Source organism: Anarhichas minor, unplaced genomic scaffold (assembly GCF_050575085.1).
Source record: "Anarhichas minor isolate MPS153535 unplaced genomic scaffold, ASM5057508v1 ptg000020l, whole genome shotgun sequence".
Lineage (NCBI taxonomy): Eukaryota > Metazoa > Chordata > Actinopteri > Perciformes > Anarhichadidae > Anarhichas > Anarhichas minor.
The window spans coordinates 3,123,634-3,149,645 of NW_027466466.1; the positions used below are offsets into that span (position 1 = coordinate 3,123,634).

The 26,012-nt window shown below is 42.8% G+C and overlaps 1 protein-coding gene across 1 annotated transcript in view; it reads left to right on the plus strand.

The window, feature by feature from the left end:
- The first annotated feature begins 2,385 nt into the window (after positions 1-2,385).
- LOC142954407 (collagen alpha-1(XX) chain-like) overlaps positions 2,386-26,012 on the plus strand; it is a 30,858-nt gene continuing 7,231 nt past the window's right edge. Inside the window, exons 1-26 of the mRNA XM_076095387.1 lie at positions 2,386-2,485; positions 4,871-4,975; positions 7,151-7,294; positions 10,376-10,552; positions 11,662-11,859; positions 12,923-13,090; positions 13,670-13,789; positions 13,939-14,103; positions 14,324-14,482; positions 15,282-15,454; positions 15,628-15,757; positions 17,677-17,822; positions 18,110-18,239; positions 18,590-18,729; positions 19,090-19,216; positions 19,410-19,549; positions 19,634-19,766; positions 21,324-21,469; positions 21,658-21,787; positions 22,034-22,150; positions 23,042-23,188; positions 23,389-23,439; positions 23,950-23,988; positions 24,111-24,249; positions 24,589-24,731; positions 25,746-25,855. Coding sequence (XP_075951502.1) covers positions 2,386-2,485; positions 4,871-4,975; positions 7,151-7,294; positions 10,376-10,552; positions 11,662-11,859; positions 12,923-13,090; positions 13,670-13,789; positions 13,939-14,103; positions 14,324-14,482; positions 15,282-15,454; positions 15,628-15,757; positions 17,677-17,822; positions 18,110-18,239; positions 18,590-18,729; positions 19,090-19,216; positions 19,410-19,549; positions 19,634-19,766; positions 21,324-21,469; positions 21,658-21,787; positions 22,034-22,150; positions 23,042-23,188; positions 23,389-23,439; positions 23,950-23,988; positions 24,111-24,249; positions 24,589-24,731; positions 25,746-25,855 — 3,477 coding nt within the window. The remainder of the gene's footprint in view (positions 2,486-4,870; positions 4,976-7,150; positions 7,295-10,375; positions 10,553-11,661; positions 11,860-12,922; positions 13,091-13,669; positions 13,790-13,938; positions 14,104-14,323; positions 14,483-15,281; positions 15,455-15,627; positions 15,758-17,676; positions 17,823-18,109; positions 18,240-18,589; positions 18,730-19,089; positions 19,217-19,409; positions 19,550-19,633; positions 19,767-21,323; positions 21,470-21,657; positions 21,788-22,033; positions 22,151-23,041; positions 23,189-23,388; positions 23,440-23,949; positions 23,989-24,110; positions 24,250-24,588; positions 24,732-25,745; positions 25,856-26,012) is intronic.

Sequence of the window (26,012 nt, forward strand, 5' to 3'; positions counted from 1 at the left end):
ATACAACCTGATGTAGCAGGGAAGCTGGCCTCACAGTTTAGCGGAACTGGTGCGTGTTGACATCCCACCTCTGGTATGCCGTGTGGAGTCTCTCTGAAGGAATAACGTGGACTCGCCTAACCGCCAGGTAAGACCTCACCTGGCTCCTCGGAGAAGGCGAGAAAAAGGTTGTTGTACCATTGTGTGTTTTTGTCGTCCTGTGGTTCTCAGGTAAACGACTGCTGGCGTTGAAAGTTTAGTTGCCGTCTATTGTTCAAAACTGTTGTAAAATAGCCTACCTGAGTAAGGGGGCTCGGTTTATATGTTAATATAAAAAAAAAAAAGATGTGACTGTATTATATCAAAAGTTACAATTGATTCGCTTTTGTGCATTGCAGTTAACTACAAGCTAATGTAACGTTACGCGGATATGAAATGACAACAATGCATTGCGTCAATCATTAATTACTGCCTCCAGCGACTAATTGCTTAATCACATAGCAGTAGGTGACGTCACTGTCATACGTCCTTTACATGTATGTGTGTGTACTATATCTGGTCTTATTTAAGTCAGCGCAAGCCTCTTTATGTAAGTGTGACGAGGACTGCTGTTATCAACTGTAATGAATACCCACTACATCCCTGGCCAGCAGCGTTACGACATTAATGAGCTCAAAATAAACTAAGACACAAGAAAATATTTGTTAAGTCCATTGAATGTTGCACATGTTTTACTCTATTGGTTCGTCAGTAGGCCACCTGGGTACTGGCAAGGTTTATTGGAGTTCAGGGTATGTTACGTGCTGTCATTTTTTCCTGGTGAGGTCACTCGAAGGGCACTCAAGTGGCCTAAAGGCTTCAATAAGCGAATGATGGCGCTGACTTGATACCACTTTAATTCACAGTATAAGATAACATAACTACATCAGTGTTTAATAATGAATACACCTTTCACCCCCCAATGCGCAGAGGAAAAAAAGACATTGTATAACAATGCCCATCTTCTCCTCTCAGTCTGACAGGCAGGGAGAAAGACACGCGCGGCACGCGGCTCAAGCACAGTATAAACTCAGACTTGGCAACATTCGGGCAAGCAGGTACATGTGAAACATGAGAAAACATACAAAAAAGAGCTCTGCGGTTATGTCACATACTAAATATGACGGCTGGATATTGGGAAGTCTGAAAAGCCTTTAGGCAGGATGGAAGCTTCTCTCAAACTCACGTCAGTGAGTCGAGTCACGAGGTCTAAAATATTAGTAGTAAGTCTTAAATACAATCTGAAATAAAGCAAATAAATAAAGCAAAAATGTGGAATGACATATTTAACATACAAAAACAGAATTTGATGGATAGGTCAGATTTAATCTGTGACAAACATTCAAACTTGACTTCCAGCAGAAGTTACTCCATATTGTGACATGATAGAGTTTTACTGAGCAGACAGCACGTTTCACATTCAGCAAATGTTACACACTTGTTTATGTTTGTCCTCATCTGTCATTGCTTCCCCCTTTCCCAATTTCATACTGAGTCCCTTACTTAACCAAACCTTGGATCGTTTTTATAATCACTTGTCTGGACATCACAAGTCTGTGAACTGTAGTATGATAGCTGTGCTACCAGACCGTTACTTGTGTAGTATAACTTGCATTTTGTTGACCAATGTTCTTATCCACAAAGAACAAATATCAGAGATTTTGCCCTTGTTTCCTAAAGGCCATCTGCCTACACAGCTTGAAAAAATCTTCTCTCGGCATTTAAACCTTCTTTTTTTTTTTTTTTTTTCAAAACGTTTAGAGTACATTTAGCTTTGTCTTGTTGGAGTCAGGTCTTTGAAATAGAAAATGGTCATGGCTGTGGTCATTTAACCTTTTGGTACCGCACCAAATTCAAATAATACCTAATCATGAGGTCGAGGACTAAACAACTGTAAAGATAGTATTCAAAAACCCAAGATTGCAAATAATCTGTCTGTATGATAGAATAAGCATCAAACGTTCTCATGATGTGCTACATGCAGTCGAATGATACAGAATTGGAGGCATTTAGTGCACATTTAGTGCAGATGTTTGAGCTCAGAGTGAGGTGTGTTGGTTTTATGGCCTCCTAAAGTGCTGCGTGTCTGTTAACGTTACAGCCTTGTGTGTGCCATTAGCTGTGTGAAGCTTAAGGTCTCTAGTGGGGACCAGCCCTGAAGCACCTGGGGTCTGAGTCAGCCATAAAACAGTTCCCATGGGAAAGAAAACTGGCATGAAACCTATTCTGTTACACTGAGTAAATTGACTACTATATATATATATATATATATATATATATATATATATATATATATATATGAGTAAATTAATAAATGTATATAAATTAATAAGTATGTGGAATATTTCATGTTTCTAGGTTCCACTCATGTCTCCTCACCTCCTTGCTTCATCATCATCTTTCTGGCTCATGCTGTGTTTCCTGCTCAGTGTCTTGCTGCTGCTGTCCTCAGGGGTCCATGGCCAAGGTAGACTAATTTAAATAACCAAATGTATAACCTTTTGATTACTACTAATAGGAGAGTATGTCTCGTACACAGCTAAAGATGATGGTGGGGTCTAGATAAACATCTGTGTTGTGTTGTTGTAGTTAATGCTAGCCTTGGGGTGGTCGATATCTTTTAGTTAACAGCTACATTTGGCAAATCGTTATCTTTGCTAAAACAGTAGTACCATAAAGCGCCTCTTTAATGCTATTTTGGTCATCTATGGTGTAGACCTACTATATACCACTATTATTATTATTACAGAAAGTAGCCATAGCCTTCTTTTTTTGTAAGTTAAGGAGACTGACTTCTGGGGATGCTAGCTAGTTAACGTTAGCTTACGTTAGCGGTGCCACAAAAAATATAAATTATTTTACCATAACCAGTAACATTAGCAAACGTAACGTCATACAATCTCGCAAAAATGTATGGTAATGTAGCATTACAATTAGCTTCATTTAGTACCTTACTTTATTCTGTTTGGAAGGAGACACAATGCTGGCAATGCTAGCTTGTTAGCTGCCTGTATCTTATAAGACAATGTAAATTACTATAACCAGTATCGTTAGCATAGATAATGTCGTCTCACACAAGTCAATCATTTAATGTATTGTAATACAAGCATCCACAGTTGCTATGGTGTATCTTCCCCTCAATAGTTTATACATGTTCACATGTCTACAGTAGGTCATCATGCTAGAGTTACTTGTAGTTTGCCTTAAAGCAGATCAGCATGTTTCAGTAGCTGCTAGGACAATATATTATCTCTGTGACTGTCACATCCTCTAGAGCGCCATTACTCATGGGCCGCTTCGCTTTAGAAAGACGGTTTTTGGCCTCTAAGTTCATGTCAAACTGTTCCTCTTTGTCACAGTACAGCTCTGCTCCAACGACGCGTTGTTGGCAGCTGTGCTGTTCATATTTTTAATTGTTTCTGTATGACCATACTGACACAGTTTTTGTCTGCTGGTAGAGTTGTACTTTTTACTCGCTCATGACTTCTTTGTGAAAGACACTCCCCCACATAAAAAGCAAAACAGGCGATTTGAAGTCAATTATGCTTATGATCAGACGAGCAGTTATCGACAAGTTTGTGCAGCACTTGAGCAAACCTCACAGACGACAGTACGAGAAATTTAATGAAAGATTACAAAAATGGAGGCCCAATGTTCAAAGCCTTACTGTAAAGAGCTCATTCAGATATTCACAAACTACTGAAACAATCACTGATACACAAGCTATACACTTGGAAACTGAAACGTATTTCATTATTGTGAAGATGTGATATTTGTAATGTAATCAATGAATTGATTAGTTAATATGCTTAATACCTAATGTGCTAATTTCCATACATCACAGTGCTTTGCAATCATTTTGACTGGCTTTTTAGAATTTGCGTTTTCTATATGCTATTTCTATTTATTTACTGGTTACTTTATACTACATTTTGTAAAAAGAAACACTTGGCGAGACTCAAAGAGCTCATTATTTTAGTACTGAACTAAAGAACGATGGCCACAACCAGCTGCTCTCGTCCTACTCACCAGTGAGTACAAAACAGCCACTCTATTCGTCTGCATATCTGCCCGCCTGTGTGGAAAGGTTGTTGTTGTTGTTAGTGGGTCTGTAAGACCTTGACCTCAGTCTCTCTAAATCCCCGTCAGACCCTATCTGATCTGCTGCCAGGCCCCCAAGAAGATGAGGACCCTCCAGAGGCCCCTGGCCCCAATACACAGTCACACACACACACACACACACACACATACATGCTAGTCAGAAAATAATCTGTTGAGTGCTGAGGGTCATACGTCCACAGAAGCGATGAAGACAAAGTTCTATGATTCATGCTGTTCTTCTTTGCTTCCGCACCCCCATCTTCCTCCCCATCTATTACCCTGCCACATAGTACATACTAAACCCTGACACACTGTAACTCTGTGCTGTTCCTCTGACATGACCTTTGACCCTCCAGTCCCCAACCAGCGTCCTGTTCCTGTTTCTATACCAGACGGGAGGACAGGGCATGCTTTGATGGATGAAGGGGCAGCTGGAGAGAGGGATGGATGGACAGAGACATGAAAGACTCTGCTTGTTGGGAAGCCCCTGCTGGAAATTATGTAGATGAAGTCGAAACAAGAGACGGATTTGATTTGGGGAGAAGGAAGCGAGACGGGCTCGGCCGTCTTGGAGAGGAGTGAAGAAAGCTTCACAGCTTGTTTCTTTGATCTTTGAAAGGCCTGCAACTGTCATGCTGTCACGCTGTCCTCTCTCTCTTGACCCAAATCCTCGACGAGACAACACGCACACACATTATGAAACCTCAATTTTACTTTCTGTTTTCTTCCTTTTGTGTCTGTGGATGTAAAGGTCGTCTTAAGCTGACGGTCCTGTCTGAGGACAGACTGCAGATGAAATGGAAGGAGGCTGACGGACCCGTTCAGGGCTACAAGGTCCGAGTGAGACCCATCTCAGGTGAGACTTTCCTCTCTGTGGTGAAGTTAGCAATACTTGGCCCAGGCCCCTTTAATTCCAATTAAGTGAAATGTTCATGCTACAGCATTGCAGTCATGTTTTAGACAACAGCGCGCTTCCATCTTTGTGACAACTCTTCTCTAGTTGGAAACGGCATTTAACCGTGGTGAGAAAGAGCCTTTCCTCTCACTGTCATCCCGGCTGCCTTGAATGTGTCAGCCCTCTTGCTTCTCAGGTGATGGTTTGGATAAGAGCGCAGCTCCCTCTCTCCGCACCTCCTCCTGGCAGGAAGGAAGAATCTGTGATCAACCTCTTCCTCAACATTGTTTTCCCTCTGTCACCCTATCTCCCATTCCACACTGGGCAGCTAAGCCCAGGCACGTCTAAAAGAGAGGGAGGGGGGGGGCTTAGAAGAAGAATTCAATCCAACACGAGACTTGAGGTGTAGGGTCTGCAAGGGCGGGGGGGGGGGGGGGGCAGTGAGAGGATGAAAAGGTTGTGTAGATGAGATAAAAGAGGGAAGGCAGTACAATCCTGGAAAATGCATTAAGAGTATTTCAGTGGCTGTTGGAGCAGGTTTATTGTCTCTTACAGTGTAAAATATTACTCCAATAACTCCAGTTAGACCTACAGCATGATGCGGGAACATTTTGACCTTTTTGTTCACTTATTTATTGTTTACATGCCGACTTTTGCAACTTAATCTCTTTGGGAAAGGAGAAGCGGATCTGACCCAGAGACACGAGGCCAGTAGACTGTGAAGTGGAGAGGGATGGAGATCAGTACTTTATTACTCACCATGTGGTAGTGTTTTATCAGAAAATATTCTATTACAATAAAATGATGTTTACTTTTACAATAGAAAGAATGAAGTGGAGACACCATTTGAATATGTATATAGCTGTACTGTATTTTTTACTTGCTATGTTATCTTGGTGTGATCATAATTGATTATAAGTGTATGCGAGTGACATTTTTTTCTATAACCCAATGTGCTTATATGGCCATTATGCAAGTGCTTCAATTCGGCTGCCGGAGGAGAGTACCAATGTTAACGGGTGATATTGCTGCTGAATAAAGGGGGCTTCTGTCATTTAAAAAATACCACCAAAAACATATCTGTAGGTATATAGGAAAGGTTGAGGCAGGAGGGAAACATATCGTACACTGTGTTTGCTATGTTAACATGGACACCAGCTGGCCTCTCTCCACTGCTTTATCTGACTCGGATGAAATCTTAAAATTTGCTGACGATAGCACAGTGGTTGGGTTAGTCACAAAATCTGATGAATCGGCATTTAGGAGGGAGGTGTCTGATCTTGTAAGACGGTGCAGCGGTGATAGCCTTCAGCTCAATAATGAGACACTAAAGAGATGATCACAGGAGAGGGAAATTACCTCTGAAATCGCTGGCAAACCAGTAGAAAATATGAAAGCATTACAGTTTCCTATGTAGTAGGGATGCACCAACAACGGGGATTGGTGAATGATATCTGGCGGATCTATTCAATCCAATTCTATGTTTATAAACTATACACATTACATTTTATTTCCTCTTAAAGTTTTGACCAATTTGTTGCTCCATTAAAAAGGCTTACACTTGAATTGTAATTCCTGTTCTTTTTTTTAACCCTTTTAGATCACATCCCCGGTCATATGGTGTACCTATTTAACAATATATATATAAAATCAATCTCTTCCTATTGTCTTTTCTTCCTGTAAAACTAAATATAAAGTATGCTTAGGTAAGCTGGTACCAACCAATTATATCAACTTTGAGCAAAAAGGGAGGTGTATGTGGAGCCCCAGTTGTGCTACATTCTGAGCCCGCCCACTTTTTAGCGGATGATGATTTACATCCCTCTTGTAACTGTACAGCGCTCAAATATTCCGTTTCACTGAGGATTACCTACAGTATAGAAGCTAAAGACGCTCTCTTTTTGTGTATCTTTTAAATTCATGATATTCTGTTTTATGCATGAGATGGTTTTATTAGCATGCTGTGTTGTCTTGTATCTTCTGCATTATGAGTTATGTAGTAATGGAAATAAAGTTAAATCAGCTCAACTCTCTCCTGCTTATTCTGAATACTTTAGCGACGGAAAAAAGACTTTAGGTGATGTCAGGAAGCCTGCCTTTCCCTTCAGACTTAACCAAAATGCTCGTCTGTTCCAGAGGTGCCACAGCCCGAGCTGATGCTGACCACCACGCGGGGCCGGGCGACGGTGGCAGGACTGGACTCCAGTCAGGAATACGCCCTCCAAGTCCTCGTGCTCAATGGGACGACAGAGAAACTTCTCGCAAAGCGACGATTCACCAGTAAGAAACTAGCAAGGTTGGCTGAGAGGAGAGACGATAGAGGTGACCTCAAAGAGCTTATCGAGGCCAGTGTATCATCAACATAAAGCATCGTGGGTGAACAGCAACAGACTGTTGACATATAGAAGTTCAACAGTCCTTTATGGAGTTGCGGGTTATTTCCCAACATAAAGATTTTTCCAACATCATATTTGGAACAATAGTAATAATAGTAAAGCATCTTAAGATATGCAAGAAAGACTATGCAGTTAAAAAGTAAGAGGCTGGTTTGTGCAGTGAGCAAGCAGAGATGTAGACAGACAGAGAAACATGAAGTATTGTAAAAAGAAAAAGACGACGTAGGGTATGGAGTGATGTAGAGATATGAGGTAGGCCGTTTGTGTGTGTGTGTGTGTGTGTGTGTTTATGAGCGAGCTTAAACATGACTGCATATCTATAAAGGCCATTTTATGTGATATGGTGTAAGATTTTAATTTGAATCTGCAATCCTTAAATTTTTTCTTCTGATAAACGGGACCGCACAAAAACAAGCTGCAGTTCTTTGTGGGATTGAACGAGGGACGTCATCCACAGGCTGGGTGGGAGTCACAACGTCGACCAGAGATGAAAACACATGCTGTTGACTCAGTTGGTAACTGTGAGATAACTTTGGCAACACAGCAAAGTCCCTATTGTAGCAAGGGGTGCATTTTTGACATTCTTAATCTTTCTTGGAGTGTGCAGTGGTTCTCCCAAGTCCCCACCCCATCAAGTACACACACACACACACGCACACAGCGAGTGGGTATAAATACTACTCTAGCTGGATTACAGGCTGAAAGTGGGCTTTGTTTGAAGTCGTTGTGTATACTTACTTGAGTTCAGCGCGTTCCTGGGTTCTGCCCACCAACACATCTCACAAAGGCAACCTCACCAGCAATAATAACACGGTCAGTGATGGCTTTCTGCCCACACTGTGTTTGTAGGACGAGCAGTTCACAGAGAGGAGAGATTACCGGTCATTTCTGAGGAAACGGGGATGTTTTGATGAAGCGTCACCTGTGTCTGGAGGATTAGGGTCTGTGTGGGAATTGGCATCAGCCCTATTGTCCCTCAGGTTGTTTCAGACATCTCCCTTTCCTACGGCGCTGGCGGTGAATCCCATCACTGCTCTGTGGCTGTCGATTCCCCCTGATTTGTGAGCCCCCCTCACGTTTGGCATTTGATTGTCTTACGTGGATGTAAGCCCGTGGTTGCCTGCGAGCGGGCTGCAAAGTGATAGTAGGTTACTGTGTCGAGTCGAGCGTGTCCAGGCAGGTCTGAAAAACATGTTAATTTGGAAATTTGCAACACCGGCTGTCTGTCTCTCTGGAATGATGGCAGCATGGGAATTCCTTCCTGATGCGTCGCATTTCCCATTTGCTTCAACGCCCTCTGGGCCCAGTACTTATTTCCTCCCTCTGCTGTTGTTGACCTTGTCTGTTAACTCCAGGCAAGGATTTAGCAACAGGATCTGGTGAAGCAGTTAAGCCAGAGGGGTAATGTAACATAACCATGTTCAATGTTACCTCGCTGATCTCAAATGTAACAGGGGGGGCAACAGAAATGACAGTAAGTACGGCAATTCTTAGTCGACTAACACTCGTACCATTTTGTCAACTAATCGATTAGTGGATTTATTCAACATATCTGCAAAGTTTGGAGAGTTTCTCCACAAAGATTCACACAAAAGCACCACTTTAAATCTTGTGTTTATTGTGCTCATACGTTTCTTAGAAGTAAGTAATTTCGTATGGAAAAGGCATAAAAAAATCAACAAAAGAAATCTTAGTTGACAAAGACCAAAACAACCAATTAGTCAATTAATCAACTAAAAGAGGGCTGCCCCAGAATAGTAGATCTTTTATTAGGCGATCGACGGAAAAATAATCGCCAACTATTTTGATAATCGATGAATCGTTAAAGTGTTTATGCAAAAATGAGACTCCCTGCTTTTTTTTTAATCAAAACTCAATATGTTTGTTTTTTGGACTGACAAAACAAGACATTTAAATATATAAAAATAAATAAAATATCAAGACATCACCTAGAAGTCTGAGAAACTGGGAAGGACATTTTTTACTATTTTCTGAAAATGAATAGACCAAACGATTAATCTAAACAATAATCGTCAGTTTAATGGATAATGAGAATGCTTTGCTAGTTGTAGCCATCGACTGTATGTAAGAAGTGGACGAAGTCATCGTGACGTCACCCACTGGTTTGTGGGTTGGCATTTTGAAGCCTCGATTTCGGTGATTTGGATTATGGCCGTCGCCATCTTGGCTTTTTGCAACCGATGAACGGAAGTTACCGTATTTGGAATGCGGAGGAGTGACGTAGAGACACCGTATACGTCTCTGGTAGTGGCATCGACCTGTTAATCACAGTAAGCCCGCCCTAAAGCATACTCTGCTTTATGGTCTATTTGACTCTAAATGGACCATCATTTACTAAAAGAACATCATGTTGTATTGAAGAAGACTTTAAACTGGAGATTGAGACCATAAACTCATGTTTACAATGTTCAATAAGCCTGTTAGCATGTTGATGTTACCATTTAGCTAGCATGGCTGAAGACTCAGTAGTAAACATTTTATTTGACCCTGGTATCTGTGAGAAAATGTGTGCACTCACTTCAGGCATCCTCGTGTGATGCTAGTGAGAACGGTGTCATTTAAAATGTCTGTGAGGTTGGTTACAGTTAGCAAATATATGAGCTATATCTATAAAATTGTTGATGTTTTGTCATAGCTTCAGTTCAAGTCCTGGCCTGTGCAGTAGCCCACCTTTAAACCTATAGCCCTTGTTGTAAACCTAGGCTTAGAGTTCTAACAGATGCAGAGGGATAGTTATTTTTCTGTATATTGGATAGTGATTATTAGATGGTAACAGTGTTTCATATTTGCAGTATATTGGTATATCTACAGTTGATTTGGAAACATGCATAGACATTTTGATGGAGCTTCTTTTTATTAAATTTGAGCCTCACATTTCCTGCACCACTGTGCATTCGTCATTGACTCTTGATATTGATAACTCGTATGTGATTCCCTCCTCCAGTGGAGGGTCTGCGGGAGGAGGAAACGATCCGCAGCGGTAGTCGAGAGCAGAAGAAGAAGACGTTGCCAGGCGGGTCAGGGTCAGGAGACCTGGACGATGTGACGGAGGCTCTGTTGGGCGTGCCGACGATTCTGTATCTGGACCCCACCACCACCACCGCCGCTGCTGCTACTACAGGTAGTGCCTGCTAGTAATAACAACACTATTATTTCCGTGTGATGACTGGGGTCAAGTCAAAAACGTATATTCAAAATGTTTTTGAAGCCTCGACCAATCATGTGGGTCTATGAGATTTGTCCACAAGGTGCCTCTGAAGATGATGCTCGGTGGCACTTCTCAGGAACGTTCACACGAGGCACGAAAGCACATGTGTGCGGTCCTGTGAGCGCTGCAGGTTGGGTCACTCTGCCCCGGCCGAAGCCTTGAATATTTAGTCATAGAGGATGTAAAATCATAATGATAACGTTTTGTTTTTACAATTAACACTTGAAATGGTGAAGGTACTTGCAAATGACGAGGCAGAACAAAATGTAAACCATACTTTGGTGTAAGATTTTATTTTATTTATTTTTTTATTTTTTCAAAATGAAACAAAACACTGTGACAGTGAGGAAGATCTCAGGGAGATAATGAGAATCAATATGAAACCAATTTAACTCCTACCCTCTAAACTAAAAATACATTATTACTAAGCTTGTTTACAAGATATTAAGTCAATATTCACTGTTGATTACTACCGAAGCTCCGGAGCCCAAAAATGTATCTCTCCAGTTGAAGATGTGACTGAATCAATTACAAGAAAAGTTTTCCTGTTTGACAAATAGGACGGGCTGTTCCAAAAATGAATCTCCCACTGTTTATGTCTGTTTGGTATAGAACATAAAAACCTACAACAGAGCTTGATCTCTCTGATCTGATCTTCCTCGGCCTCTGTCATTATAACGCTATTTGGCTGGAAACGTTGACAAGCCACACATATAAGCAAGCTAGTACAGGAAGTACAGTATACTGCATTTACACACGCCTACACCAAAGAGCTTTGAGACAAATACACACACAATAATGACAGCCCGGCAACAGTGGGTGTAGCACAGGAAACAACAGCTGGAACAAGATGGAAGGAGGATAAGGAAGGTGGGCCTGGGGGATTGTGAGCAGTGTTTGATGTTTTATCTATCAGGCAAAGAAAAAGATGTAACTACTTACGATGTAACACGTACAGCCTCAACTGGGCCCCTAAGCAGTCTCCGCTTTATCTAACCCCACCGATGTGCTCTTTCCTTCAGAGCCCCCAGCAGTAGAAACCCCCTCTCAGCCCCCCGATGAGGCCCAAGAGAAAACCACCAAAGAGAAGAGGAAGAGGAAGAAGGACAAAGAGCGGGATCGTTCGAGAGTGGAGAATAAGGAGGAGCAGGGGACCACACAGGCCAAAGCAGCCGAGGAGAAACCCCGGAAGACACCCTTCCCTACCCAACCGGTGACAGGTAACCTCTGCTCCCCAGTGTCAGGAAACATGACATAACACTGACATTTGTTATTTTAATGAACCAAAACATGATGGAAGCAAACTCCCTTTTAAGCAGGAAGGTAAGCAGGGTATCTTCAAGAACGTCTGGCCACCATCACCTTTGGCTCTTCTTATGAGTGAATGAACAAGAGGCATGAGAGCAGTGTTTGAAATGTGATGACAGTGTTTTCACAGGGGAGGGACGTGTAAAGGAAAGGATAATGACAGGCCGTCTCGTTTCGGCTGCAGGGCATATGTATCCTCCTCTCTCTCCCTCACAATCCAAGGGAGCAAGCACACGTTCACATGCATGGGAACTCACTCATTTTCATGGCTGCACCCTGTCGACACATGTACACATGGTATTTACGCTCACATTTTAACACCTACGCCTACCTTTTGCCTGCCTATAAGCATGAAGCCATCTGTTTCTGAAATGAAAACTATACTTTTACCTTTTAATAAACAGATGGGTGACAAATGAAAGGAAGAAACACTACAAAGTGATGTAAGTACGGTACAAGGCGGTGCAGCTGTGTTTTGAATAGACGCAGTAACGTTGCAGAGACGAGCATTATAAAGGGTTACGTTGAATCTGCAACTTGTTTACGATTTGGCATATATGCCAAGGAATAATAAATACGTTACAAGAACATTAGCACCGGACAAAATTAGCTCCTCGCCCGCCATGTTCCTGAAAATAATAAGAGACGACTTCCACCGCGTACACGTACCTCCAGCCTTGCCTCCTCTTCTTCTGTTGACTTTTATGACGGTTGGCATCCATAAGTGTTGCTTTACAGCCATCTGCTGGACTGTCCCATGTCCCATCTATTCATTGCCATGGCATGAGTGAAAGGGCGCAAGACGGAAATGTTCCTGAATGTGTGAATAGTGAAAATCACCAGCGGTGCCTGAAAGGTATCCCAGTAATCTATTGGGAACTATGTGTGAGAACCGCTTCAGTGCTCTTCAGCTAAAGTCTCCTGACCTCTGATCAGTTCAAGACTATTTGCTTCATGCTTCCTTTTTTTATTAAGGTATATCTCCAAGGAAACGATTTGAGTGTGACAGCGCTGCGGCGGCGGACATCATGTTGTTGGTGGACGGCTCCTGGAGCATCGGACGCACCAACTTCAGACGGGTCAGAGACTTCTTGGAGGGCCTGATGACCCCCTTCCTCATCGGGCCGGACCACGTTCAGATCGGTGAGGGTCAGAGTGTGTATTCATGGAAGTCCATGTTTCAGAGGTGCAGATTGTTTAAGGGGTATGCTGTAAGTGATGATGTAAAGTATTTGTTGTTTTTTATGACTTTTATATTGCTTAGCTACAGGTGAATTTATTGAAAAATCATTTGATTTCTGCTGATTGGTCCTCCTGTGGGGAGTTATTAGTGCTCACATGCACTCAGACACTTTCGTTCAAAGCTTTTACAGCAATACTGTTCAGCTATTACGCCACATTTTCTAAAACAGAACATTCTCTTGTCTCACTACATTTCTGGTTGTGGTTGATTAGATTGTATTGGAGCATTGTTAACCTTTTTAAAGAAATAATATGCATTGTTTGCTAGTAAATAAATGCTCATTTTGCTACACTGAGAAGCTGATTTACTAGAACCAAGTCACAGCCTGCCAAAGCTTTTACAAATATTGTCTGCTAGCTTTTGGTTTTTAAACAGATCTGTTGTAGAAACAAAATAATGAAGACAAAAGCCTTTCCTAATGACCTGTCCCACAAAAAGTCAAAAAATAAATCCTGTTAAATGCTGTGTTTTTGTCCCAGGTCTGACCCAGTACAGCGGAGACCCCCGCACGGAGTGGCAGCTCAACAACTTCACCACAAAAGACCAGCTGTTGGAGGCAGTGAGGAATTTCAGATACAAGGGAGGAAACACATTTACAGGTAAACGCACATCACCATCGATACTGTTCGTGTGTTCGAGCCCCAACATCTGTCTTTAGATTATATGCACATGATGCATAACGATACGCACACAGTAGAGCACATGCACCGCATGTCTGTCAGTGCGTCACCATGCATCCGTCTCCCAGGCCAGGCGCTGCTCCATGTCATGGATGAGAACATGAGGGCCGAGGCAGGCGCGAGGCCGGGCGTTCCACTCTTCCTGGTCTTGTTGACCGACGGGAAATCTCAGGATGACGCCATTGCCGCGGCAAACCGGCTGAAGAGCGCCGGCGTGGAGATCATCGCTGTAGGTGAGACTGAAAAGAAGAGAAGGAGAGGCGGCATAGAGGCTAAACACTTCTAGCAGTTTGTCATTCATCCTCTGCATTTGTGTGCACCATGGGACTGTACTGTAATCACAGTCTGATGTGGTCTAATGACCATTAAGCAAAAAAGTTTCTGTTATGTTCATGTTGTTAGGCACTCAGAGGCCTTTTGTTCTAATCACTAAATGTGTTTCCTGTTATTCAGGTGTAAAGAATGCCGATGAGGCCGAATTGAGACAAGTGGCGTCGGAGCCGGTGGATCTGAACGTCTACAATGTCAACGACTTCCCTCTGCTCAGCAAACTGGTGACACGACTGGTCCACATCCTGTGCGGGAGGATAAAGGACCGTGGCATCTCAAAACGTAACCCATCTATCTGTCTACATATCTGCCTGTCTGTCTTCTCTTCACACACAAGCTTAGGCTGTGTCTGAAATCACTCACTACTCACTATGTAGTGAATTCGCCGTTTTGTAGTGCTGTCCGAATGTATTGTGAGATTTATTATACTATAGTGAAAAGTAGTCTACAACCGAAGGTCACTAACAGAGCAAAATGTACCATCATGCATTGTGCTGAGGGAAAAATGGCAGACGCACAAATGAAGAGAGCAGCACTATTGACACAATTTCATGAGTTGTGGTGCGAAAAATGATATATTTAATGTGAGCAGAGCATCACAACACAAACAGCCACAAAGTACTTTGTATTTAATAGTTTGGGAAAATACTTACCTTTCACAATAAAAGCCCTAAACATGCATTATACCCTGATTTACTGCTTTCCAGCGGGAACTTAAATTCACTTAGAGGATTTTGCTATGAAGCAACTCAATACAATAGCTTAAAATATGTATTTATCACAGGAAAGCATGTCGGTATTTATTATGGATGGTCCTTGATCTGGAATGCTATAATTGTGCCACAGCAGTTACGGAATAAACGGCTCAGAGAAAATGTCCCGAGTAGTGTCCGAAAGTGTTTTTTAATTTTACTGATGAGCTCTCTATATAGCCTCCTCCTGGGACAGTGTGTAGGGAATGAGTGAATGGTTTCGGACAGAGCTGTAAATTTTTTTTTTTTTATGGCGGGCATCAAGTTTTTCAAATTGTAAACATCTTGTTGAGTTTGAGTGTGCCGTTTCCTCGATGCTTTGTCTCCAGGAATGGAGCCTGGGCCCACAGCGGACCCGGCCCTCTCCTACCCCAGTCCCACCGATCTCCGCTTCTCTGAACTGGGCTCCAGAGAAGTCCAGCTTCACTGGACCAATCCCACGAAGCCAGTCCAACAGCACAGAGTTGTCTACCACAGCGCCGAGGGTCAGAATCCACAGGAGGTCAGAACGCAACCTCCCCTTTCGTGTTATTATTGTAAAAAAGATGTGGTCCTGTGTGGGAAGGGAATAAAACACTTAAAAGTAATCCATATTTTTACAGAATATTATAATGTCAAAATACAAGTGTTTTGTGCATGTTTAGCGTCTGATTACAAGTGATGCTTTGTCACCAGGTGGTACTGGCCGGCTCAGAGTCCACTGTGCTGCTGGAGGACCTCTCCTCTCAGACCATGTACCACGTGTCCATCTTCCCTGTGTATGAAGACAATGTGGGCCTGGCACTCAGAGGAACTGTCACCACATGTAAGACTGACATCACTGCTAAATATTATATTTCAAGAGATTCATTTGTCTTTTCATCGCTCACACATGTCCCTGTCACTGTGACCTCATGTCTCAGTAAAGCCTGGAGAGTGTTTCTTCTAATTTGGCACAAACGTCCACCTGGACTCAAGGGTGAACTGATTAGAATTTGGAGGTCAAAGGTCACTGTCAGAATTATTAATGCATGAGTTCTTGAGTAACGGCCAAAAATGTCTTTTGGGACGTCACAATATGTCCAAAAGGATAAAATGATGAAGTGGAGGCAAACACCCACGAGGCAGTAATCAACAAATCCTATGAAAAGACCAAAATCAACCAATACTTTATCCTACAAACAAGTCATTGTCTATGTATCCAAATGTGTCATCTAGAGCTCCATTGTTGTCCACAAACTATTAAAAACACATCAATGTCATTACCATGAACACACAGGCTGTAGATTACATTGACTCAGTCCCACACACACCGTCCTGCTGCCTTAAATACTCACTATTCCATCAAAATCTGCAGCTGAAAATAGTACCCAACAAATGCACTATTTCCTTCAAGGCCAGGAAATGTAGCCCCTTCTCTAAATGACAGGGTTTATCACAACCTGTTTTAGAGATTTACATCTTCACTTGGGATCTGCTGGGGAATACATCGTTGGCTTTGGTCTTTTCATGGGATTATTTATATATATCAGAAATATAGAAAATTGCCAGCCTCATCCTCTAAAAATGGGCTGGTTACAGTTTCACAGATGCTAATAGTAGGTTGCATGCTTTTTGGTTTTTAGACTATATCACTGTAGTGTTTTTTGGCTCTTGGTCACCCTGGTCACTATTTACTAATGTTGTGTGTTCATCATCATTTTTTGACATTTTAGCTTGAAAGGTTAATGCATGACCCAAATGTTCAGTTGCAGAACTGCTACAATTCTCTTTGAACAAAACAGCATCACGTTTTTATTTCCAACTCCCTTTTCACTACAATGTTGTTCCATTTTCGTTTTGCATAGTTGTTACTATATTTATTTTAAAAAAGCATTGCTAAGAGGAATGTGTGTTAGACAATAGATGATCAGGGGAGGGGAGCGAAGGGAAAGTGGGCTCATGATTAGAGAGCTTGTCTGTGACTCAGCAGGGCTGATGTGTTCAGTCCTTATGAGCCCTGCTTCAATCAAGCCATAACTCACTGTGGCACTAAAACCAGTCAGATATTAAAGGGGACATCTGATGCTCATTTTTATTTATTTATTGTATTTGGGGTTTCTACTAGAACATGCTTTTTTTTCCTCATTTTTCTCATCCTGTCAGACTGATAAAAAATATTACCTTTGCAAAGGAAGTTCTCAAGCCGTAGGTGAAGATTCTCAGATGGTGAGGCTGTATATTCTAATGAGCCTGCATGTGACAGAAGATGGGTAGCCACATCTGAACGGCTTGTTGAATCACATGTTTTCTGATCCAGGCAGCCCACAAAAAACTGACTGGTTAGTCTTTTTTTTTAACAATGTGTAGGCACTCCAGATACCCAAATGTATGTGCACAACCACTGAAAAAGTCACTTTTTTTATATGTCTTCTCCAACACCATTTACTTCAAGAGAAATGGTTTAATTGAGTTTTTAGCATTTCCAAAACTACACATAAGAACGCCCAAGGAGGACTCAACAAGTACAAGCTCAAAATAAGGAGGAATATTTGCTGAAATAGAGTGCAATCAGTGCTGACTTGTTACCATTCTGTTGGTGACTAAACTACCAGCATATTGACTACACAAGGTGTCTAAAGACACATCAGTAAATCACAGAGATGTACTCAAAGTGCCTATCACAAGTTTACAGGCTTGTTTTTAAGACCATGCTCGTGTACCACAAACCACCTCTGACATGTCTCTGCTCTCGTCATCACTCAGTGCCCCTGGCCATGCCCGCCAACCTGGAGGTGACTCCTTCCTCATACAGCACGCTGAGGGTGAGTTGGGGCGCAGCGCCCGGTGCAACACAGTACATGATCCTGTACTCAGCACTCAACCACGGGGAGCCAGATGACGCCAAGGAGGTGAGAAGTGGATCTCTCTCTTTCTCTCTGTGCAGTGTGTGTGTGTGTGTGTGTGAGAGTGTAAAGGCACATGGTTTATAAGTGTATTACACAAATAACCAGCAGACAGAAACAGGGCATGTCTTAGATGCAAACAGAGAGCCAACCTTATCTGAAATGTGCTGCTTATTCTTACTTCTTTGATAGTGTTTAATGTGCGCGCGGCTCTCCCGTTCCTCATCGTGACGTACATCTACAGTAAGAACTGCTACCAGACATTTGCATTTTGTTTTTCTGTGTTGCTGCAGGAGAAATTCAGTGCAGACCAGGCGGCGGTGGAGCTGGCAGGGTTGCTGCCGGCGACAGACTACTCCGTCACTCTTTACGCTCTGTATGACGAGGATCCCAGCGACCCCGTCACTGCTGTTGCCACCACATGTAAGACATTCCCCAAAACATTCTCACCCCTTAGTTGTAAGTTTCCCCTTCTCTGTCCCCCTTTACTCTTCATCTCTTTCATCTCACTCCACCTTTTTCTGAGAGTCACTTTTCTCCTATTGTTCCTTCTCTTCATTTCCTACAGATCTTCCTTCCTCACTGTTCCCTCCTCCGTCTCTATTATAGAAGCACTTCTCGAACAGTGACTTCTGAATGGGGATGATAATAATAAATCACTTCGTTACGCTGAATAATCATTTGTCTTTTACAACCTTTATCTTCTTCTTCTTCTTCTTCTTCCCTCCCTTTATATTTTACCATCCCCCCCCCCCCCCCCCCCCACCCACCAGTGCATCTCCCACCGCCTGCGAGCGTTCAGTTCCCGATGGTCACCCACAGTATGCTGAGGGTGAGCTGGGTGCCCGGAGCCGTGGACGTCCCCGGCCACAGAATCACCTACAGCACCAACCTCGGCAGTGTCGTCAAGCAGGTAAACACACCGGTGTCAAACTTTCTGTTTCCAAAACCATGTCCGGAGCTGAGAACGCATCTTTATTTTAAAAGAGAGACGTAGACGCAAAATTCTTTTGAGCCACTCTCATGTGACGCTGAATAACAGAGATGATTACAGTTATGCTTCGGCAGTCAACTTCATCTGTTGCTAATCTGTAAGCAATGAGCAGCAAACAACAGAGGAAGTCTTGACCCGAATCCACTGACTACACTGGAACTCCAGGATTATTGTCCGTCGCCTCCAGAGGTTTATCCGCCGTCACACCGATAGCCGATGGGTTCGGAGGGCCCTGCAGCCACAGTGAGAGTCAGTCATTCATGTTAAATCTCTTTCCAGGTGGAGGTGGCAGGACTGAACTCAGTGGTGGTGCAGAACCTCTCTTCACTCTCCAGATATCTGGTTTCAGTCCAGTCTCACTACCCACTAGGCCTGTCTGCAGCACTCACCAGTAACGTCACCACACGTAAGACACACACACACACACACACACACGTGTCTTTAGTGCTTTAAGGCCTCATCTGATGTTACAGAAGGAGATGTCTTGTGTAAAAGCACAGCAGAGAGAAGAAACATTGAATTAAATGTGAATGAAAACATATCCAATCAATCTAAAGTCTCTTTATTTCCTCTCCTGACACACTTTCCTTCTCTCCTAGTGAAGGTGCCTTCCCCATCAGACCTCAGGGTGACTAATTTCTCAGGCAGTGACATCACCGTGCGCTGGGAGGCTGCAGCCGATGACGTCGTCTCGTACCTCATCAAGTGGATCTCCCTCAGTGGAGGAGACCTGAGACAGGTGGGGATGGATAGAGGACGGGTGGAGTGTATATTGTGTTATAATGATTAACGTACAAGTCTTTTTTTTCCTCTCTTGTTTTAGCTGAGGGCTGGAGGTGAGAGTGAAGGGGCGATCCTGGAGGAGGTGGAGGACGATAAGGAATACCAAATCTCTTTGTCTGCACTTTATGGAGATGGAGCTCAGAGTGAAGCTGTGGCCACACGCTATAGCACCTGTGAGTCGCACACACCCACGCACTGAAAATACCATCAGCAGCACTGGAGAGTCATTTCTGGCACTGAATATGAACTTAAAATATGAAGGAAAAAAATCCTCCAGTGAACCACGAAAATTAATTTTTACACTTCAAGAAGAACTGGGAGGCACGCACAGTATGATCATTGATATTCTCCACATCTGAACAGACAAGCATAGAACATCATCGAAAAGTTTAAGTCCAGTCCTGTGTTGAATATTGCAGCAATATTACTGTCACATATTAACCACTTTGAATCCTGAATCAGTATCTTGCAAATAGTCTGGGGTGTGTTCTGAGACAAAAACAAGCAAGACTTTGTATTTATTGATTCTTCTGTTAATATTGTCAGGTGGGTTGTGGACTTTCCCACGGTGTTGTTGTGTATATTGGTGTTGTGTGTATTGTATTTTCTACCACAATGACAGGAAAGCAGCAGATACTTGAAGTCCCAAAAAGAATAACTGAGTAGAATTACTTATTATTTAAAATTGCGATATTGGTTATGCGTTATTTATGATGACGAGTTGAGCTAAAGTTTACATGCTGTCTGGTGGTTTTAACGATCATGCATCTTATTTCGATAGTTGGTTTTACATGTGAGATCCTAATCTTGAAATAGATAGTAACTTAAGCTGTGAAATACATGTAGTGAAGTAAAAACATTTTCCTCCAAAATGTGGTAAAGTAGAACTATAAAGTAGCATGAAATGGAAATACTCAAGTAAAGTACCTCAAAGCTATCAGATATGTACAAATGATACCTGCACATATCTTTCCATTCAGTATTTTTGTTGTAAACCCAGATGATTTAACGGTATCTTTTCAATCAATGCTTTTAAATTGTTAATAAAAGTAGTGATACTTTATTCATTACTTGGTATCAAAAGTTAAAAGGTACGTTACTCGTTGTGTTACTTTATTACTTTTGCTTGTTGCCTGCAATTTTCAAACTGCCACAGACTCTTGATGGTATTGACACCTGGACTCTGACTCGTTCACCTTTCGGTTGTATAAGCACTCCTGTGTTGCGTTGGCCTTGTGCTCTTTCTCCCACGCTCCCAGTTTTTTTTCTTCTGCAGACTGAAGCCAGTTCTTTCACAGTATTTTGCTCCATCCTTCCTTCAGTTCTGACAAGATGCCCAGTCCCTGCTGAGGAGAAACATCCCCACAGCATGATGTGTGTCTGTTGAGGAAGAGGCAGGTTTAGGTTTGCACCACACGTGCTGTAGCCCTTTGTGTTTTGGGCAAAAGAAGCTCTCTCTTTTGGGTCTTATCTGACCACAAAACCATGTCCCACATCTTAGCTGGGTCACTCTCATGCTTTCTCCAGACATGCTTGGGTGTGTTTTTTTCTTGACGCATGGCTTCTTTCCAGCCACCTTTTTAATACAGGCCAGTTTTATGCAAAGTTGGCTGGTGCACCTTCCCGCCACTCTCAGTCACTCAACTCTGTAGCTCCTTCAAAGTGATTGTTGGTTGGATTGTTGGTGGCTCACGAGTCTCCTTGCTTTTTTTCGTATTTCGTCCCTGCAGTGTCTGGCGGAGGCCCATCCAGCATATCGGTCAGCGAGGAGACGGCCGTCAGCTTGGTGGTCAGCTGGGTACCTCCGAACGCTCACGTGCTCCAGTATCGCGTGACCTACACTGCGCTGACTGCAGCTGAAACCCAGGACAGCACCGTGAGTGGGCTGTAACCATCACTTTCTCAACCGCTTTGTCTTTCATCCTGCCGGACAGTAACTTGTAGTGCTTCTCAGAGGGTCTCGGAGAATCCAGAAAAAACGCAAAGTAGTCCCGTCACCGTGAGGACACACGGACGTTTAACTTGAAAGCTCGACCCTGAAAGGTGGGTTTTGTTTGTCGACAGGTGTTGGTCCCGGGTGGTGAGAAGCGGGTGATGCTGGAGTCGTTACAGACAGATACTCGGTACAGCATCCTGGTCACCGCCGAGTACCGCAACAGAGAAGGAGGCAGCGGTTCTGCTCAGGGCAAAACCAGTGAGTCATACACACCGTACTAAGTTTTGCTCAGATTTATTTTTCTTATAAGTTAAAGTTTCGGACCATTTCTTAGAGGTTTCTGGTGAAAATCCTAAAATCAAATTGTAAAATGAGGTTGTCCACCTTTCTATTTATCGGCCCTCCATTTCACCTCTCTCTCTCTCTCTCTCTCTCTCTCTCTCTCTCTCTCTCTCTCTCTCTCTCTCTCTCTCTCTCTCTCTCTCTCTCTCTCTCTCTCTCCAGCAAGTCTGCGGGTGAGCAGTGTGAGTGTGGTCAGGTCAGACCACTCCAGTATCTGTGTGTCTTGGAGGCCCGTGTCTGCTGTTGATGGATATCGTATAGTCATCCAGTCTGTCAAAGGTAATCTATCGTGAAAACCGATAGTAACTGAGTGTGGTTACATGGACATGAGTGTTCAGGAGAGACAAAGAGGAGACAAAACTCTTCCAGAAGTGAGATGCTTTCACTGCCGCCATTGTGTTTCTGCCCTGTCACTTGGCTGAAGCAGCGCCAGCGCAGATAGTCTGGTGTAAACATGCGACAGCAGCCCGGGTTCTTTCCACATTGTTAATACTATTCATACTGCTCATATCGGTGTACCCCCTCGCTGTTTATTCCACATTCTATTTATTCTTTATTTTTTTTAACTGAATTGTATTGGTTTGCAACAGAAACAAGCGTTTTACATTTCATCATATCTATAGCTCACAAAAATAACCACAAAAATAATAATAAAATAGTGCCATCTCCCTCACCTTAGTGTTGCACACATGTCGTCCTGCATACAGACAGCCATGTATGATGGTGACACCAACTTTAACATTTCACAATAGCACACAGTGATACATGAGGGAGAAAATGAAGTTGAGTTAAAACACTACCACATAGCAGTATAGAAGCAATGAGTTGAAGAGCAACTTATGAGTTCATTGCAGGGATTCTTTAATAAAGCGGCAGTAGGCTTATCCTTGTTCCAGTTAATCAGAATACATTTTCTGGCCAATAATAGTAATTTGTCACAGTTTGAACTGTAAGTAACTGTAACCTCCTTTGAGAGAAAGCTAGGACATGAAAAGGACATTCTCTTTATTCCATATATTATTCTGTATATACTCTCTACATCACTCTGCACTGCTTTTTGCACTTCTGGTTTGATGCCAGACTGCATTTCGTTGTCTCAGTACCTGTACTCTGTGCAATGACAATGACGTTGGTGTGTATATGTCCTGTCTCTGTGTGCATTGTGTATAGACAAGCAAGCAAAGGAAGAAACTGTGGATGAGTCCAGCAGCAGTCACTGCTTCACTGATCTGGAACCAGAGACTCTGTATCGTATCAGCGTGCACTCGCTTCTCGGCTCAGCAGAGGGCGCCGCCGTCTCCATTCTCCACCCAACAGGTCTGACCCGATCGCAGTAACACCGACAATATGTTGAAGCTGGCCAACACCTGCTTATTATACAAATATAACATTTGGGAGTAAATTATTTCTATGTTGTTCACCCAGTGGTAATTTGTATGTATAGATTGATACTGAACCTCAATAAAAAATATCTGTAAACTTCTTAACATTCTTCTTGTTTGCTAAATGTGTCACAGCCCCTGCCAGAATTCCCATCCATCCCCGGATGTACCCCGTCCACAACGAAGGTGAGGGCAGTTATGTTCCTCCGTAGAGATGAGTCTGATGAGCACAGGAATTAGTTTTATCTCTTGGGGACTTGTTGTTGTCCTGCAGTCCTGAGGACTATATTGTTTTTTTTATTTATTTTATCCTCTAGACCAGGGGTGTCCAAACTGTTTTGATTGTGGGCCATATACAGAAAGATATAAAGAGTCGCGGGCCACACGATACTAAATGTGTAGTTTTCAACCAGTTACACTGTAAGAAAATCACATTTTCTGTCAAAATAACTACAGAACACTACTAAACAGTTGAACAATTGACATTACAGTCAGTTATTGGTGTTCCACATACAACAAAAGGTATTTACAAATTAAATTAAAACAGTAGCAGTTCTTTCCTTGAGACATAATCAACATTAAATTCCTTGTAGTGTACCTGGAGCCCATAGTGAGACTAGAATATTGTTTGTGGACTGAAAAGGCTGTTTCTCTGACTTGTTCATAACGATTCAACGCTGGCCTGTTGTGTTACAGTCTGCCCTGAAGTCACCATCAGAAACAGCATTGTCAAAGGTGAGACAAGCTGTCCTCGCACAGATAAAGCGCCAAGCTTTATACATCAGATTTAGAACAATGAGAATCTCTCCCTGTGTCCTAAAAGTTACACCTCATTGTTTTTTCTGTCATCGTCTCAGGATTTGACATGATGGAAGCCTTCGGTCTGACAAAGAGAGCCCACTCGTCTGTGGAGGGCGTGGCAGCCGAGCCCTTTGTCTTCAACACCCTCCCCACCTACACCTTGTACAGAGACGTGCAGCTGACACAGAGCACCAAGTGAGATCATACTGCTTTTCTTTTGTGTGTGTTTCTACACCAATATCCATGAAGGCAGCCCCACATTCAAGTGACTGTGAGGAACTTTGAACTGGTTATGAAACAGTCTCACTTTAATACTGATACCTCTATATGACCTATATAATTAAACGAGACAGTCAGCAAGATAATTGGCTTTATCTAAGATTCATTTTTATGCTCTTTGCTTTATTTGATAGTCAGGAAATCAGCAGAGAGAGAGAGAGAGGGAACTACATGCAGCACCAGCAATTGCAAACATGTTTACTGCGTCTTTAAAGCAGGTCCTCTTTGCCTTTTTATTTCCCTCCCCCCTTCCAGGTTCATCCACCCTGCAGGTTTCTCTCCAGAACACACCATCAGCATGGCCTTCCGCGTGTTGCAGGATACTCCCCGGGAGCCCTTCGCCCTCTGGCAGCTCACTGACAACGACTTCCAGCCCAAGATGGGAGTGGTGCTCGACCGTGAGTGACATCTCTGCATCCCTCCATCTCCCAAACTGCAAGGAACTCCATAGTCCCTGTAGTCTCATAATTGGTCACGAGGTCTTAATTTGCCATCGGGACCTCTAGAAACTGGACCAGCTCTCATAACATGGCTGAAGTCACTTCTTAACATCTTCTCAGAGACCTGCCTTTCTGTTATGTTTTGAGTACGGTTTATGGTTTTATATAGAGCGGGAGCAATTAAACAATGATTTTTAGTAAACAACATAATCTACATTGTATTTTCAGAGTAGTTGTTTTCATTTTTTTACAATCAACATTACCGAACGTTCCCAGCTTCTCAATTTTATGGATTTGCTGCTTTTCTTTGTGGAACGTGATAATAAGATGAATATATTTTGGACGCTTCCTTCTGCGCAGTGATACGGTTGGTGGGTGTAGTTTGGTAGAAAGAAAGTAGTTCCTACATGAAACTGCTCACAACAAGGGTCTGTGGGTTATCTTGAGTAACCGGGTCATGATTTCTGGTCAGAGACATGACAGTTGAGTTTTTGCAAATGCTTTGAGCACTTCAAACCGAGCGACATCTAGATCCAGTATTATGGAGAGAAGTTAGACATCTCTCAGGCCGATATCTCCAACACTCGGCAGCTCAGTACCAGAACCCATTTCCTTACTGTCTGTGCCACTAAAGATGTAAAAATAAATATAAATATACTCTTTTTTTTTTTTTTAATGTTCAGTACTTTCCTTGAACAGCTGAGCACTGTAGTTCTTAACAGACGTTAAAACAGGAGGAAATACTGCATTTGTTGGGGACTATTTAAACACATTTGTTGCAGTCAGTCAGTTTTTCCATCAGCAGGACGCTGTATGTGGGATTGTGTCATAATGATCTATGTCTCTTCCTCACACACAGCCAGATCACAACACCTTGCTGCAGACTTTTACCTTCTTCGGAGTCCCTGTGGTTTATGCAGGACATCGTGTGAGTTTGAGGTTGATCTTCCTGTCTTGTTGTGCTCCCCACAGCTACCACCAAGCATCTGGTGTACTTCAGCCTGGACTACAGGGGAGAAGTGCAGGAGCTGACCTTTGACCAGCGGCAGGTCCACCAGCTGTTCTATGGCAGTTTTCACAAGGTGAGATAATAAATACTGAGCAAGTCTTGGATGTCAATAAGATGTTCACTGTCATTCAGCCAAAACATGTCTTATATATACGTATATACTTATTTCCACCAGCTACCTTGTCATCTTTATGTGCTCTCCAATAAGACATGTAATAAAAGGGAAGAGC